The following is an 18,217-nucleotide window of genomic DNA, read 5'->3' as shown; positions in this document are numbered from 1 at the left end:
TGATACCGCGGTTAGAGTTGCTTCATATTCATTTTATATGGATAAAAACATGCGGATTTGTTACAGATTGGTGCCGATGCATCATGGGGTGAACGAAAAATATAAAAAGAACAAATACTCAGTCATTCCGAATCTGCTGATTATATTCCCGAGGATATTTATTATAAAAATAAAAGTATGTCAGAGTTGCCATCACCACCGTCGGTGTATGATCCCGTAACATGACATAAAACTGTTTATCTTAACGGGTGTAGTGGTTCTGGTAAAACAACGCGTGCGATTGAATTATTTCGGAATTTTGATATGCTTGTTTTGACGCCTACACATAGACTCGCCAGGGAAATGAAAGAGCAAGGAGTGAAATCTCATACTTATCACAGCTTCTTTAGATGGAAAGGGGATGCATGGACTCCTGAATGAATGGGCGAAAAATACATTCCTAAGATCATTAATTGGGATGAAATAGGCATAGTTTCTTTAGATGTGTTAAAAACGTTTCTTGATTGCTTATTGACTCGATAGATACTGCTGTAATAATGTGTGGCTATCATGGTCAACCACTACTATTGTCGGTGAGACGCTACAAGAATGGTTAAAAGAATTCGTAGACTGTTATGAGGGAATAAATAATATCGGAGAGCTAATAATGAATCGCTGCAGGAATTAAAAACGCTAATTAGACTGCAGCCGGATAAGATAAACTATTTGCCATGATCAACCTGAAGCACCTGTGGCCATCGCAAAGATCCTCGTTCATTTGCTTTCTTTGTTGATAGTGGTTCTGCTTCTTTATATCTACCCGGTACTTGCAACGTCAACGACTGTTAACGCGTATTGGTATGCGCGCGATTGGCGTCTACCAATATCTGGCTGATGTACCTCATTGGTAGTGCTGACATCAAAATGTGTATATTGAATTTTTTTAGGTGACTGTAGATAAATTTGCCATATTGACTGTCGTGCTAATCAGTCTGCGGCAAGAGAACGTGCGACATCTGCCGCATCAGCAAGTCTACAAATCGCGTTATCTATATTTAAATTAATTGTTTGTCTGTTAGTCTTAAACTATTTTTATTCCATTGCATGTTATTATAATGTAATATTGGTTACTAGACTTGATTTATTTTTCAGAATGAAGTTCAGTTCTGTTTGACTTTATTGATTTTGTTTCTATTTATTTCATTGACGTAAGTACCTAATAATTGAAACATGGTATCTTGCTGCTGACTTTTATCATGGATTTACCACGATAAATTTATACGATCCATGGTCGCGATATTGCGTAGGTCTAGATAAAAAATTTGGTTGAGAGACTTGCCACTTTTTTTGATACACACACACAGATCAACAGCAGGGTCGGTGGGTGACAACCCCGGGTAAATAAATTTGACACACAAGTTAGAGGTCTCGGTTCATTTTCGTAGGAAGCTTTATTTTTTTTAAAACGAACTGGTCTGGTCACACTCCATCTTGTCTAAGCTGATGATGAAAATTATTTATCGGAATCACACACACCCCTCCATTTTTTTTGTAGGAGACTTTATTTTCACGAAATAACTGCTCCAGAAACTGGTATGTTCACTATCCACCTTGTCTAAGTTGGTGCTGAAAAATATTTGTCGAAATCCCCCCCCCCCCAATTTTTCATAGGAAGCTTTATTTTCAACAATAGACTGCTCTATAAAATGGTCTGGTCACCCTCCCAGCTGCTCGTTGCTTTGTGTTGGGCCCTTTGTTTACAGACCAGCCTGTCAAATAAATGCCGCATAGCCTATGACGAGAACTTCATAGTGAATTCATCTTTGAAAGTATTTTAGATTAGCATATGCTTTATTTTTATTTGGACACAGTGGAAAGTTCAGTGCTGAGAAGCAAATAGGAACTATATGGAATAAGGTCACAATTAATACTTCCAGTTCAGTACCCACGAATGTAGTTCTAGTCTATTTTTAAAACATTTTTTCCTCTCTCATTTTGGTGGTGATCGAAGAGTTATATATATTATGCATTTTTGGTAGGGATTTAAAGGTAACTGTTTATTCTTGATAATATGAGCTCAGGGTGTTGTTGTTTGTGTGTATTTTGGCGACAGTGCACAGTGAGTAATAAGGCCTTGGTGATGAATATGGAAGTTAAATCTGTGTTCTGTTTACATGCTGCTATGTTGACAGTCCAGCATCTCAAAAAAGAGCAGGTCAACATTTGACAAGAACTTCACCGTGAAGTCATCTTTGAAGGTATTTTAGATTTACATATGATTTGCATTGATTGTCACAGAGTGGAAAGGTCAGTACTGAGAAACAAACGTAGAGAACATATAGTGAAATTAATTGTGTTATATGTTCATATAGGAAAAACAATTTTAATCAGTCCGTCATGCCGAAAAGCATACGGAATACCTTGGTCTCTTTTTGAATGCTTCTCGGCTTATTTCCTAATGTGAAATGGAAAATGATTGGTTGAGCAGTTTCTTTCTTCATGGAATAGGCTGAAAATATTCCGATCGAATGTTGGTGTAATATATGCATAAGACCAGTCTGTAGCAGAAATATGGAGGGAAGTTCAGAAATTGACCTAACTCCGGTTTACCATCAAATAAACAAGTATTGCCTTCAGTCTGGATTAATTCCCATTTAGGCGATGTAGAAATTTTCAGTGCATATTTTCTTTTTTTACAAGCTACAATTGTATTGCTTTATTGATTACGCTGTTTCAAGTACTTTTCTGCTTGGGTGTAGGGTTTAACGCCATTTTTCAGCACAAGATAGGCTTTACATATTTCTACATGTAAGACCTCGACGCTGATATTTATGTTGTGGGCGTCAAGGTCTTACAGCCTAACTAACAGCGCTGTGTAGCGTGTTTTGATGTCGATTAACATCATTACGAAAGTCAAATTTTCAGGAATATTTCACACAACTGACGTCTAAATTAACGACGCTTTTCTACAAAGTAAAGTCGTAATGTTTTAATCAGACTTTACTTGCTCTGATGTCTTTTCTCTAATAATTTCAAATTCACACAAGAAATGGACATGTTTTCAAGTTTCGTTGGCCTACATTTCAGTTGGCTAAAAAGCGATGAAAGCCGGGAATGCCGAAATCGGGTTAAGTTGAAATTTTAGAGAAAAGACATCAGATTAAGTAAAGTCTGACTAAAACAGTATGATTTTACTTTGTAGAAAAGCATTGTTTTAGTTTTGAATTTCATTACAATGTTTTTCGAGATTAAAACACTAAACAGTGATGTTAGGCTGTAAGACCCTGACGCCCAAAACATAAATATCAGTGTCGAGGTCTTACATGTAGGACTAATCCATAACAGTCAGGGCTTTAGACCACTCAGCCACTCGTTGGCCCTGTATGTTGTATGTATGTATGTGTGTACGTACCTATCTATGTATGTATATATATATATATGTATGTGTACTATTTATTACATGTGTTCTGCGTGGAATAAATTGTGTAATGTGTCTTCAAGGAATCTGTAAACATAACATAGGTACTATTTGGCCCAGTCAGTTAATGGGGACAATTCTTCTTTGACTTTAGATTTTTAGCAGTTTGAGAATTATAAGTCATGCTGAAATGTTGTCCAATCTGCTGTTATTGGTGCTATGGTGACCAGTAAGTTCAGCTCTACTTTTCTTTCTGCCATGACTATGGTAGAAGTCACATGGGTCATGTATGTGCATTTATTCATTTTAAATTGAATATAAATTGTACTTTTAAAATTTAACACTAATTTTCTTTAACCAAAGTCTTCTCAATCCTGATTATTAAATGCTGTGCACCTTAACTGTGCCAAGATATTTCCAAAAGAAAAATTATCGCTATTGACTGTTAGAGTGGTGGCCGTGTACTAAACTTAGGTCAAAATAAGAGCTCATCGAGTGGATTTGTCAGAGTCGAGGGTAGTATGAATTTGTTTATCAATATGTGTAGCTTTCATTAGGACATCACAGCGTGCGACATTCAATCCAGATTGTATTGGATCACACCTTTGTGTTCTCCATGGTATAGCAGTGTTAGGGACCAGCTTCGCACTGCTAAAAGAGACCATCGTAAAGCTGAGAGGCTCTGGCTTTCCACCAGACTCACTATTCATAAGCAAATCTATGAAGTCGCTAAGAAGAATGTCACAAATATAGTCCATGCAGCGAAATCAGCCCATTACACTACTAAGATCATGGAAAGTTCCAGCTGCAAAGAGCTCTTCAAGACTACTGACAAGCTAATGTCAAGGAACAAATCAACACCACTTCCAACTACCATCTCTCCAGTCTTCCTTCTGGACATATTTGCAAATTTCTTCGGTGACAAAGTACAAACCATTAGAGATAAGCTTGACACCACAGTTTCAATTCACTTGTCGTCACCATACAGTTGGGATACAGAATTTGAGCGGCAACCATTAGCAGCATTTGAACCTGTCTCTATGGATCTTGTACGTACAATCCTAATGAAGAGTGCACCAAAGTCATGTGAACTTGATCCAATTCCAACATCACTGCTGCTTGAGTGCTTAGATCCAGTATTGCCTTCGCTAACTGATGTTATTAATACCTCTCTCTCATCCGGGGAATTCCCATCATTTTTCAAAACTGCCATTGTAAAGCCTCTGCTGAAGAAACCAACACTAGACCATAACGATTTAAAGAACTACTGCCCAATTTCTAATCTCCCATTCATATAAAAAATCTTAGAAAAGTTTGTTCTATCCCAACTTGTATCTCATCTAAATTCAAACAGTCTTTTTGGCAATGTACAGTCTGCATATCGCCCTTGCCACAGTAGTGAAACTACTCTTCTAAGAGTAGTTAATGACATTCTCTTTGCATTGGATAGCGGAAAGATTACAGTCCTCACCCTCCTTGATTTGTCTGCAGCATTGGACACAATAGACCATGATATATTACTTCACTGTCTCCAGCATGTATTTGGCATTCATGATACAGCCTTACTGTGGTTCAAGTCCTACTTGGTCAACAGGACACAGATTGTATCTGCAAATGGAATACACTCCAGCCCAGTTGATCTATGTTGTGGTGTTCCACAGGGGTCTGTACTTAAACCTGTTCTCTTCATTCTGTACACTCAGCCGCTCTCAAGTGTCATAGATCATCATCCAATGTCTCACCAGTTGTACACTGATGACACCGAAATATACAAATCTAGCCACCCAACTAAAGTTGATGCTACCATCCAAGGTGTAGAGAGATGAATTTCTGTGAAATCATGGATGACATGTAACAAGCTGGAGATGAATGATGATAAAACTGAGGCCAGTCTGATCACAACACAAAGACTTTCTCATTCACATCCTTTACCTCAAACAATAAATATCAGCAACACCAACATTAAATTCACACAATCAGTAGGAAACCTAGGTGTTACTCTGGACAGTACTCTCACATTGTACCAACATGTCATGAACATATGCAAGGCTGCATATTTTGAGCTGAGATGCATCAGCTCAGTTCGCAAATATCTTTCAGTTGATGCCACTAAAACACTTGTGTGTTCATTAGTACTTTCAAGACTGGACCATTGTAACTCAATTCTGTCTGGTTCATCTCAATATCTACTCCAGAAACTTCAGAAAGTTCAAAACACAGCTGCTCGAATCATACTTAGAGTACCACGATCAGAGCACACCTACCCACTGCTCTGTACCCTACACTGGCTATCCATTCGAGCCAGACTCAAACACAAAATTTGTTCTCTGTGCTACGTTTCACTGTCGGACTCTAGCCCAACATACCTGTCCGATCTCACCCATGTGTACACACCAGCAAGATACTTCGCTCCTCTTCTGACAATCGTATACTCATTATTCCCACTATGAAAACAAAGTCATATGGACAGCATTCTTTTGCATACCAAGGCCCAGCAACGTGGAATGAATTGCCCACTGAACTTAGACACAAAGACACAGTGATCACATTCAAGAGGGCTCTCAAAACTCACTTATTTCAACTGCAAGAACAAACTTAAAGACCTAATAATGTTTCCTACCTAAAATATTCTCAGCATGTTTTTTATTTTTTAATGTTTTTCAAATTTCATGGTGTTTGTTTTTGTAATAATATTATTATATGTTTTTTATCTTATAGGTGTTGTCTAATGTTGTAAAGCGCTTAGAGCTTCTAAGGATTAGGCGCTATACAAAGTCCTCATTATTATTATTATTATTATTATTATTTCATCCAAAAATGTCAAGGTACTTTAACAATTTCATTTTGCCATATGCACTTCTTGGGGCATCTAAATAATGACCTTCTAAAGGAATATGGATCCAAATGAAGTGAATACTTGCCACTTAAAGGTATGTAGAATCAAATTCTAAAAAATGACACCCATTACTGAAATAGTTGGTGTTAAATGCCTACATGACCCATGTGTCTTGTTTTATTATGGTGGGAAACAACCGTATTAAGACATAGTCGAGATTGGATGTTCTGATCCGTTAAAAATACAGATCAACAGACCACTCATTGCAAATTAATAAATTTATTTTGACTGATCTTTCTATCCAGATGAATATTTCCTCACTGGTTAATCTTTAATGTTAAATCCTGTAAAGCATTCTTTTTTTTAAAAAGAATTCTTATCAAAACAGAACATTTGTACAGGGCTTGAAATTAATGCTATACTGTCATCCCACAGTTAGTGATTTTGCAAGCAGATCACTAAAATCCAGCCATTACTAAGCCATTGGAGAGCAGTGAAAATTACTGCCAGTTGCTGTTATATGGTACATACAACGGTAATGTATTACTATTTGTGTAAATTGTATTACCGTGCTTTTTTGTGAAATCTTTTGGACACTATACATAATTGAAATGAAAAAACAATCTTTCACTGTTTGATAAATAACCCTTTATTAAAAAGTGTTATTAAGAGAACAATATTGATTCTGATGAACACTGTTTTTAAGACATTATGGAATCACACTTGACAGTGCAAGATCATATGTAAACATGTCGAGGTGCACACTTAGCGTTGTCTCCAGATAGCTCATTTTAGCTAAAGTGAGTGGGTTCAGTTTTATGGCAGGGCAGTATGAAATGGGTGTTTCATGACTACACAACCTATAGCGACATCGAGATATAAAATCACTGAACACAAAAGCTCTAGGTCCCAACTGGAACAAATTATTTGTTTTCTTATCATGAATGTTGACAAGCTGCCAGTTCCATCTGATGTTGCTACTGGACTTTAATGCTGCCATCACATTATCAGTTGGGCACCAGTTGGTCCAGGGAGGTTGGTTTTTGCAGTGACTTAAATAGTATGTGTACCCTTTCATCAAAACAAACCAGCTATGATCTTTTATGAAAACAAGGCACCCTTCATCAAATGAATTTGGCACCAATCTTGTATAAAAGCAATGAAATCTGATTAATTGGATTGTCCAAAGTTATCAGTGACAGGAATAAATGTTTGTCATGCAAGTTTTCTTTTCTGCAGGATAATCTTAATTCCTCTATTCTGGAACTTGTCCGTGTTTTACAAAACTACAGGTTTTAATTAGCCTCTTTCATTTGGTAGCCTTATTAAGAAATTTACATTTGTTGTCACATGCACTGATTCAGCCCAAAATCTATACCAGTTTAAGTACATGTAGCATATAAATACTGTAACAACTAAACAACCAAATTCTACTGGTTGTAATGCATGTCATAGTTAATTGTTTAGTGACACATGTTGGTTGACAATAGATTATACAGTTCATAAAATAATAATAATAATAATAATGAGGACTTTGTATAGCACCTAATCTTTAGAAGTTCTAAGCGCTTTACAACATCAGGCAACACCTATAAGATAAGAAACATAATAATATTATTACAAAAACAAACACCATGAAATTAGAAAAACATTAAAAAATAAAAAACATGCTGAGAATATTTCAGGTAGGAAACATTATTAGGTCTTTAAGTTTGTTCTTGCAGTCGAAATAAGTGAGTTTTGAGAGCCCTCAAAATGAGGCTACCATATTTTTTACAGATGTGTTTATACACTGTATATTCTGATGGGATGTGACTGATACAGGAATTTTCTAACATGTGACTAATACCCAAATTCATGGATTTTTCATGTATATGTACTGTACTTCATACATTATGGACTGTATAACACAAAGGTAACACACATGTAAGTTGTCACTATACAAGTATATTTCAAATGGTTTTTCTTTTCATCTTCAGTTAATCAAAATTTTCATTCTCTATTTTCTCAAACTGTAAAACCTACACATTGATGACAAGTTACCCCATAACAGCTGAATTTCAATTGCATAGTAAATTTTGATTTTTTTTTTTATCAGCCCTCCCCGCTCCAAATACTTATACTGACAGCCACTTATGTCGACAGTATTACCTCAGACCTGAGGATGTCGAGATATATGTGTGTGATTTGGATTTTTAACGTAGATTTAACAATTTTTCAGTCATATCGCTATGATGTGTGGCAGTTTATAGTGATGTCTAGCACTGTGGCATCATGCTGCAGACATGTAGCATACCCACCCAGTCACGTTATCCTGACACCAGACTGACCAGTCCATACACTAACCTGCTAATGCTGAGCACCAAGCAAGGCAGCTGTTAGCACTATTTTTATAAGTCTTTGGTATGACTCTGCTAGGGATTGAACCCACGACCTCCCGCATCCAAGGCGGACATTTTAACCACTAGGCCACCAGATCGGTGATGTCGAGATAAATGGGTAGTGCCCTATAAAACAGTTGCTCTATGTTCAGAGAATCCTTACTGAACCATGACTGCAAGTTTGAGATGAGTGCATCAGGGGGTCACACTTCCAGGTAAAGTGGGTGACTAAGTTGCCTAAAAATGCAGACATTGCCTTTGATTTGGGGATTACTGTGACTGTTCTTTAAGATGTTCTGTATGTGATAGTGCCCTCTGTTGATAATGTTCACTGTATTTACCTTATGTTTCAAGACTGGTATAGATTTTGGGCTGAATCAGTGCATGTGACAACAAATGTAAACTTCTTAATGATGCTACCATATGAAAGAGGCTACTCAACGAGAAATGAGAACCTGTTGCCAATTTTTTTTGTAATTAAGCATAATTAAAACCTGTAGTTCTGTAAAACACTCAAGTTCCAGAATAGAGGAATCAAGATTATCCTACAGAAAACAAAACTTGGATGGCAAACATTTTTTTCCTGTCACTGATAACTTTGGACAATCCAATTAATCAGATTTCATTGCTTTTATACAGGATTGGTGCCAAATAGTTCTGGTATGATTTTCAGTGAATGTTATCTGGTGCCAAATAAGTGGAATGGCCAGTATTCAGAATTTAAAAGAGAGACCAAACTGAATTATTTTGTCATGTGCAGAGAGTGCAGTTTCTTCATTGCGGTTAAGATATAGAATTGATGGAACAAAGGTGGGAAATAGATTGTGCTGTATGCTTATTATAAATTATTTCTCCCTTTTTTAAAGTATGCTAATGTTAACATTCTTTATCTTCAGTTTCCCAAGTAGTGAGACCGACCATTTTTCAGAAAATATACAACATTCCCTTCAACCTACAATCCCAGAAGTTAAATCCCTTGTCAAGAGGTTGTCTGAATTGGCCCAGTTAGAGGCAGATGTGAAACGGCTAGAAGCCACTATTAAAAGAAAGGAGCATGATAGGAATTCTTCCTGTGCTCAGAATATTGAAACTTCACTGTAAGTACTGGACATGGATAATGAATTTATACAATTTTGTTAGATGCCATTTTGGCACTGCCAGAATTTTGCTTTAGGCTGTCATCATTTTGCAGAAAATGTTTAAGCTAGTTAGAAAATTTTAGCACCAACCTATCAAATGAAAAAAACTTTACTTTGCATGTTTGATGTTGAGAGTTCCTTAATTTATATGGCACTTTCATGTACAAGGTTTAACTTTTTGTAATGATGATTCAGCTTCCTTCTTCTCACACATTGTATCCAAGCATAACTCTTGCCTTGAAAGCAATTTTTTTTCTTCCCATTTCCCCTGTTCATTTATACATTATTTATTTTAGGAAAACGAATGAATTAGCAGCCGCAGAAAATAAAGAAAAGAGTATTGATGTCATATATGCTGAGACTGAAGTCTTGAAGCATAAGGTAAATAAGTGAACGTTATCACAAAGGGCACTATCACATACAGAACTTCTTAAAGAGTAGTCACAGTAATCCCCCTTGACAGTCATGTATGTATCCTGCATTAGGAGATGACAGAAGATATGACTTATGGTGTTTTTATGAATTTAAATTTGTATGGTAATATTGCCACTTTTTAATAAAATTAGCATTGAGTCATTTTCTGTAGAGTGTACTTAAGAGACTTGCCTTGCCAGGTTCCAAGACCAAGGTTACTTCTTGTAGAAAAGTCTTTGACCATTGTCTGTAGGCTGTTGTAATTTATAGCTGACAGTCATTCATTGATTTATATTTACCAATGTATTTATATCCTGATAATCATGTATTGATTGAAATGTGTGTTTGTGTGTGTATATATATATATATATATATATATATATATATATATATATATATATATATATATATATATATACATACATACATATCAGGGATGGTCCTGGCTTTTGAAAAGTTGTCGCCAAAAAATTGCCAACCTCAAAATATTGTCGCCAATTTTCAAAAAATGTCTCCAGAACAAGTAGTGAATATTTTTCCAAGTCTGTTAATGTAATAGGGACTGAAAAGTGAAAAAGATGGGAAAGTTATTACTTTATTGACAACAAGCAATACAGCTATAATATTACAAAAAAAATCATTAGATGACTTTTTTGCTCTGTTGAAATGTTATAGAATGTCACATGATGATCAGTTGCGATTGTAGTAGGTCGCAAAGAAAGTGTTCCTCATGGAATTGATAATGACATTTCTGCGTTTACTAAGAGCAGTGATCTTACAACTTCCATGGTCTTTGCATCCTGCATCACTGTTAGTACATAGGTATGACTGTTGTCACATGCAAAAAATGCATTATAAATGTCAAATTTCTGCTTTCCTGATATCTACAGTGTCTCGCTATTTTTTTAAAATAGAAGCATCGGGTATAAAGCAAATCTATATTATGTATATTATTTTCCAAATAATAGTTTTGTAAGGAATTTTAGTTAATGACATTTTAATACTAAAACCCTATGATTGTACTTTGCAATGTACGATAAGCGACGTATAATGCGACCATCGATTTAATGCATTCATTAATTAAATGCACCCCTCCCCTTTTATGGCTAGCTCTACATCAACCAGGAGTTCAGAAAATAATTTTTGCCACGCTTTATGTTCTTTGCTTATAGTGAATTGCTTCCTAAATCCCAAGATAGATCACTGAATGCTGTAGAATTTTTCTCGACAAGCAAACTAGGATCTCCATTCCCACCAGTGACACTTACACGAGTCAACACCTGTGATTAATGTGCCTTGTATATAAGAATTAAATACCATCATTAAATTAAAAGGAGTGAAGAAACATATCACAGAACATGTGTCCCGTCCTACCCCCACCCCCCAAAAAAGAAAAAAAAACAATTCGGAAAATATTTGTTCATGACTCAACAGTGTTATATGCATATACTAGTTAACAATAAGTAAATAAGGTGGGATATAAAATGTGGGAAATAGTTATCACCTGTATGGTAGCTTGAGACAACATTTGAACTGTTAACATAAATTCACACCCATTTTAGACAATGTTAGTTATAACAAAAAAGAGCATGGTTTATTTGTCAATTTGCTAGTGCTTTCACTCACTGTAGAACAGGCAGTTTCTTTGAAGTATGTCGAAGAGGCTTAAGTCTAACCTTCAGCTATTGTATAGAATATGAAATGGAGTCATGTTGTGGGGGTGGCAAATAATGCACTCCACGGGGAGAAACTGCGTGTCCTTATTAGGACTGTCAACGGGTAACCGGGTATCCGTAGTGATAAACCCGGGTATTGAAAATTAATGACGAGTACCCATTCACAAAAATAATTTGTCGACAACACTATCAAAATATCGTATATCATCAGCAGTACACTGGTCTGAGTTGCAACTCCAGTCTATATTTTGGAGTAGGACCACCCGTTATATATCAGCGGCCCACTGCTAAACGGCTGCTGCATGCTGAGCTGTGTGAACGGCTTCACTGTTCAAAACAATACTAATATGTAAACTATGCATGTTAACATAGTACTTACTCATCAGTCAGCGAACGAACAACAAGCTGTGGCTGACTGCGACGGGGGGGGGGGGGCAGGGCCAACTAATCTACTGCTGCTATATGCACAGCTTATACTACAGACTCCCAATGCCAAGAGGTCTAGCTTGCCCTATTAAATTGTTACATCGCATAACAAGTAGGCCAAGTGGTCCACTAGCAAAAATGAATCAGCCACTCAGCCAGCACCACATGCAGCATTTCTAATATGGCAATAGCAAACAGGGCGGCAGCAACTGCGTGGTCATGTGGTGTCACTAGTACATATCAGTGACCACCATGCAGTCACTGTAGCCTTGTTTGGTATTGTCATTCTAGAAGCGCTGCATGTGTGTCTAACAAAAGACAGTTATTATAGGGAGTGATGTTATTTTCTATTTAAATAATTATTTTACAAAGAGTAATGGGCAAAGTTTCTAAAGTGTGGGCGAATTCTGAACAACGAACGATAATGGTGCTCGTTGCAAATTGTGTGAACTGGTGCTTTCTGCAAAAGGTGGAAACACAAGTACTTTGCGGAACCATCTCATTGGAACACACCGCATCGACGTCAATAATAACGGCAGCACAAGTAGTACTCCAAGCATTGCTTCATTCATGATGGGGAAACCAAAATTATCAAAAGTCAGGGCCTTAGATATTGATCGGAGAATTTCAGCCTTCATTGCACAAGATGGGCGACCGATAAATATTTTGGAAGGAGACCGTGAAAGTGCCAATTGGTAAAATGTGAAATAGTGGATAAAGTGTGGTAAACAATGTGCAAAATGATGTAAAAAGTCCGTTCGTTTCATCACCCTACAACAATCCAGGTTTGTGAAAATTTGACAGTGGGGTAACTAGGGTTGTACATGTCTTTCATGTTCTAACGGGTACCCAGGTGAAGTTTTCCATGGTTTTTGACAGCCCTAGTCCTTACTGAGAATTTCACGTGTATTATATATATATGAGATTTATTTTTTGCATGACACGCTAGAATAACTGTACAGTATTAAATGAATTTATTCAACAACTATTTGAATTCTTTGGACATTAATTCTTTCTGAACATCTGAAGCTTCAACACAGAAGTGGCCTTTTTTGTTGGGATGTATTCGGATTTCTTGGATCTGATAGGACTGTAAGTTAATTTAATTCTTTCACCTCTATATTTTGAGAAATAAATCATTTTCAATTATGCCAAACTTGTTTGTTTTGCTATTTCTTATTGCACAGTTTAAGTCCATGCAATCGTAGCACGGGATTGATGGCAAAAGTAAAATATCTTAATATATATGTTAATATTACTTGCCCTGCCTGGATTCATGCTTGGTGACACACTCCTTCAAAATATCACAGCCAGTTGTAAATGAATTGACTATTTGTGCCTTGATACATATATCACAGAACATCTGCTTTAACTTTGTATTATATCTTGGCCATGGACGCCCAAGTTTCCAGCTGTTGAGAAATTTTCGGGTCCTTTTGACCTGTTCATCATGATGTGGTGTTGCGCTTAAAGCATTACTACCATCACTACATTTAGATGATGTTGGAATGCCAGGTATAACATCAGGTTCATTGACTCTGTTGTCTGATGAATTTGCATTAAATCCAAATGCTGTTAATTTTATTAACTTACTCTTAGGATGAGATGATGAACATGCAACGTTTAACTTATTTTTACCCATGTTAATGTTGCACTGTTGACAGTATATAATTCTGATTGAGATTTTTTCCATTTGCTTTGTATTTATACACAGATATCGGTACTTCAGAGGTAATCAGTTTTCTCTTATGTTTCAGCAAAACTATTTTATTGGTATATTTTTTTTAAAAACAACAGAAGGATTAGCCATCATTCAGTTAATTATAATTGTTTCTGTTCATATCTTCAGAGGTCGGTCGATTGTAGGTATAGTCCGGTAGCATGATTGAGTGTATCACAGCATACAGTACTCAGGCCAGATGTCAACATAAGCGGATTTTGATGTAACAATGCACTGTAAAGATGGATTTGTCAATACGAACAAAAGATTTGTTTATGTAACTGATAGATTCCAGTGCATTGTGTATCCAAGTTTGTGGCTTCCTTTCATGGTCCCTTTGAATTTCTCCGCTCCAAATCCATGATTTTATGTACAGATTAAACAGCCCCCCAAAAATTGCAATTTTGTGACATTGGTGAAACCCAGGACTATCCCTCTCTCTCTCTCTCTCTCTATATATATATATATGTATGTATGTATGTATATATATATGTGTGTGTATATATATATATATATATATATATATATATATATATATGACAAGTATGCTTTGATTAAAATGTTCTAATGTATTTATATTTGACAATCATGAATTGATTGCTGACAGTCATGCAGTTATTGAAATGTTCAAATGCATTTGTTTGACAATTATGTACTGATTTAAATGTACTAATATATTTATGTTTGACAATTGTTGATTTAAATGTACTAAGGGATTGTCCATTAAGGACGTCTGCAGATAATACCTGTTTTCCTACCCCCTCTCCCTTTGTCAGCATGTGGCTTACCCACCACACCCCTCACCCGAGCTGTGGACATCCCAATCTAACATTATACACTGCTCTATGGTCTGGCAGTGTAATAGCTGGTGCTTTCAAAATACAACATTCACTGATCTCATCACAAGATTTAGCTCAAAACAAAGTTCTTTCTTTAAAATAGTCTTTATTCAGGACATAGAACTAATGTTGTCATCTCACAGAAAGCTGAATTCGATAGATTGTCAATGTCTTACTCCACGTCAACAAACACAGACTGTTGGCAGTCAAATAAGTTGTAAACAACTGGCAGACCATCATCACTGCTTTCAGTTGTGGATGTTGATGATGCAGTTGACAGAATAGCGCTAACAGATTCAGGCTCCACAGCGCCGACGTATGCCACTTCAGCCTGTGTGCTGACTGCTGCATACCTGTGATGGAAAGTACAGGCCACACTGATTACAAATGCACTTCTCAAGATCAGCAGTCATTGATGGACAGTATAAATCAGATGGCATCCTCAGGAAGTCATGTGAAGGCTGCAGATGTGAAAGAGCCAGTTGTTGATAAAGCGATCCAAATGTTCCACTGTTGCTGCCAACTGGTGCATAGGTAATCCCTCTATCTGTGCTGTAGTGTGGAACAGGTGGAGGTAAAAATCGTCCAGGAAATATGTCATTGTAGTTAGTGTGATGCTGACCATAGCATTATCCACTGTTGCACTTCACAATCTGCAAGCAATACTGCAGCTGTTGAATGTGCCGACTTGACCACTCATCTGACAGTGGACTGTTGTCCAATTTTCACATGATACAAAAGATGCTACCACATAAAATCCATCAATAACCGTTGAGCTCCAGATTTCTGCCAGCACTTCACTGGCCTTCTGGATATTGGCCCTTTCCAACTCTACCTCACATGTCTTGCCATTGCTGTCCAAATGAGATCCATAATGATTGTAAGGCAGGATGAATCCTGATAGGTCACGTGACAGAGGAGCCATGCGTCGTTTGACGGTGTTGTAGGCAGGGTGCCCTGGCACATGGCACGCAATGAAAATTGCATCCAGGTTGTTGTAATGTAAGACTTGATTGGCTACGGCTAGTGTTTTTGGAAATCGAGGGTTCTCATTCGGACCACCATCTGCTGTTATGACCACAATCAGCTTCACTGATCCATTAATACACATAACAGGCCGAAAAGCAGGAAGTTGTATGAGTTCTTCATAAATCAGCAGTGTGTGTCATTAGTGTGCTACTATTATACTTCCCACTGCGAATGAAGGTAGCAGTCGGACATGAATACAATACAGCCCCTGGTTTTATAACACATGCAGCATAGACTGAAGAGATCAGTTTGTGGTGTTTAGCAATAACCCAGTCGTGATCTGGCAGCTACACACAATACTCAGGAGCATCAGAATGGGCGCCTGCTTATTTGCTGCCAGTGATCAGTGCCTTGTTGTCTTGGCTCAAGAAATAAAAAACATGGTGTTCTCCCATTGCAACAGCCAGATGCAAAATGAGCCACGTGATTGCGCATTTCACTGTTTGCTGCCTTAAGCAGCTTGACAGGCACTGTGGTCACATGGTGCTTACCTTCAGTCGTCGCCAAATTATGTGGAAGTAGACATATATATGATCCTGCTCAACTGATGCTGAAGCCATCTTGGATGAGGGCTTCATTCAAGGCATCCAACATTTTGCAGCTACTAAGCTTCTCAGATCATCGCCGCAGATCAGCAGCTGCTCCACATGATTCAATGTCCACGATTGTCTTTAGCAGCTGTGGTTGGTCATCTTCTATGCGAGGCCTCCCTACTTTCTGCTGACAGAACGTTTTGAGTTGCTGGCCAGTGACTGGATGTTCTTCTGTAACTTCAGTCAGCTTTCTCTTTAAGTCAAGCCTGGAGTTCTGATTGCATGCTAGTTCAGCTGCAAGACATCATAACTTTTTCTCCAGCTGCACCTTTTTACTGCTGAGTTCATCAGACTGTTTTCATATCAGCTGTCCACAGTCCAGTGTTTTTTACCTGTAGAAGACTAGCCATTAGTGCATTGATGGATTCTAACTCAATGCTTGCTGCATCTTGTGCTGGTGTAGAGCGTTGTTTTTTTTTTTTCTTCACTAAACATGCTACTGCTGTCATTTGTGTCTTGGCATCCGTCTCACTTGCTCATGAGACACCTTTTTCTTTCTGCTGCTCTCGCATGCCAAACTCGAATCAATATTTTTTTAGTTATTCCACTGCTTTTGTACACATTTATGTGCCAGATCTGCCTTCAGATCAGGGTGTGCAGCAATGAAAGCATCCTTAAAGTCGCTATACAGCTTATTATGCACATCCATTATTAGCATCAATAGTATACAGAATATTTTTTAATAATATGTAATATTAGCTGGAAAAATATAGATATTAAAAAGTTAAACAGTACATTGCCTATATCATTGATTAAAACGTGTGTGGAAGGCAGCTGCAGTCGATGCTTTCAGATGTACTGTGCAGTGGTGGCTACTGAAGCCAGCTGCCTGCTTCAGGGCCAACCCATTCATATATATTTTGTGGCATGAATCGTACAAATTGAAATTGACAAATAATTTTTACTTATGTTTGACAATCATGTTATCTCATTCTTTTCTTGAGTTTTTTGTGCTTTTTCCAGCTAGAAATAACAGAATATATCACTGGCATTACCTTGACACATTCAGAATACAAAATCACAGAGAAGGGTGAGTTTAAAGCTTTTTCAAGTTTGCATCATAACTGTTATATTAACAACCAAAATCAAGCCTGTGTATATTGATCTTTTATTTAATTATTGAAACTCTATACAGGAGAGATATGAATTTTTATTTGCAAAATCCATTAAGTTTAATTGTGCTCTTCCATTTTATTTCTCAAATCATAATGAAAATGAGCACAAATATTAGTTTTAGAAGCATTGAAACTGGGAATGTGTTAATTGAATATTTATTATATAAATGTTGGCCATCTTCAGTCAAAGCTGTCTTACTGGACATAATCATTGGGTAGGTGGGTAGGTAGGTAGTATTCCAGCTTAGGGTTTCTTACAGAAGGAAGGGGAACACTCTGAGTAATATGGTTGAAGGAATGGGCACTTTTTGTAACAAAGGCCATTTTTTGTGATTAGAAGACTTGATTAAATTTAGCATGTAATCTTTGCAAGTAGTGAAAGATAAAAGCAAATACATAAGTTTATCCTATACAGTCCTACCCACATATACGGACATCACTTATGTTGACAAGCCACCAATGTTGACATAAATGCAGAGTTCCAGGCCTATGGCCTGTTGTTACCACCAAATTTGTCATGTTTGTTTCAGCATTGAGATAAAACAATAAATGTATATGTAGACAGGAGCCCAAGGTCACAAATCGAACAAATCAAATAAGCTTCTAGAAAAGTGTTAATAATCAGCACAGAAGAATAAAAAGGAGTATTTAG

The 18,217-nt window shown here is 37.0% G+C and overlaps 1 protein-coding gene across 2 annotated transcripts in view; it reads left to right on the top strand.

Annotated features, from left to right (window-relative positions):
• The first annotated feature begins 2,521 nt into the window (after positions 1–2,521).
• LOC149789185 (centromere protein P-like) overlaps positions 2,522–18,217 on the top strand; it is a 53,891-nt gene continuing 38,195 nt past the window's right edge. The window contains exons 1-4 of one of the 2 annotated variants that reach the window (XM_089975329.1): positions 2,522–2,603; positions 9,511–9,711; positions 10,050–10,134; positions 17,414–17,480. In XM_089975329.1, the coding sequence (XP_089831455.1) occupies positions 2,551–2,603; positions 9,511–9,711; positions 10,050–10,134; positions 17,414–17,480 (406 nt within the window). In that variant the 5' untranslated portion in view covers positions 2,522–2,550. Of the gene's footprint in view, positions 2,604–3,161; positions 3,384–9,510; positions 9,712–10,049; positions 10,135–17,413; positions 17,481–18,217 lie in introns of those variants that run through there. The other variant, XM_089975330.1, reaches the window with a different exon arrangement.

The sequence above is a fragment of the Sinohyriopsis cumingii genome, chromosome 11 (genome assembly GCF_028554795.1).
Source record: "Sinohyriopsis cumingii isolate HCF-2022 chromosome 11, ASM2855479v2, whole genome shotgun sequence".
NCBI classification, from domain to species: domain Eukaryota; kingdom Metazoa; phylum Mollusca; class Bivalvia; order Unionida; family Unionidae; genus Sinohyriopsis; species Sinohyriopsis cumingii.
Note: the sequence above shows the minus strand (reverse complement) of the source record. Positions and strands in the feature narration are given on the sequence as shown.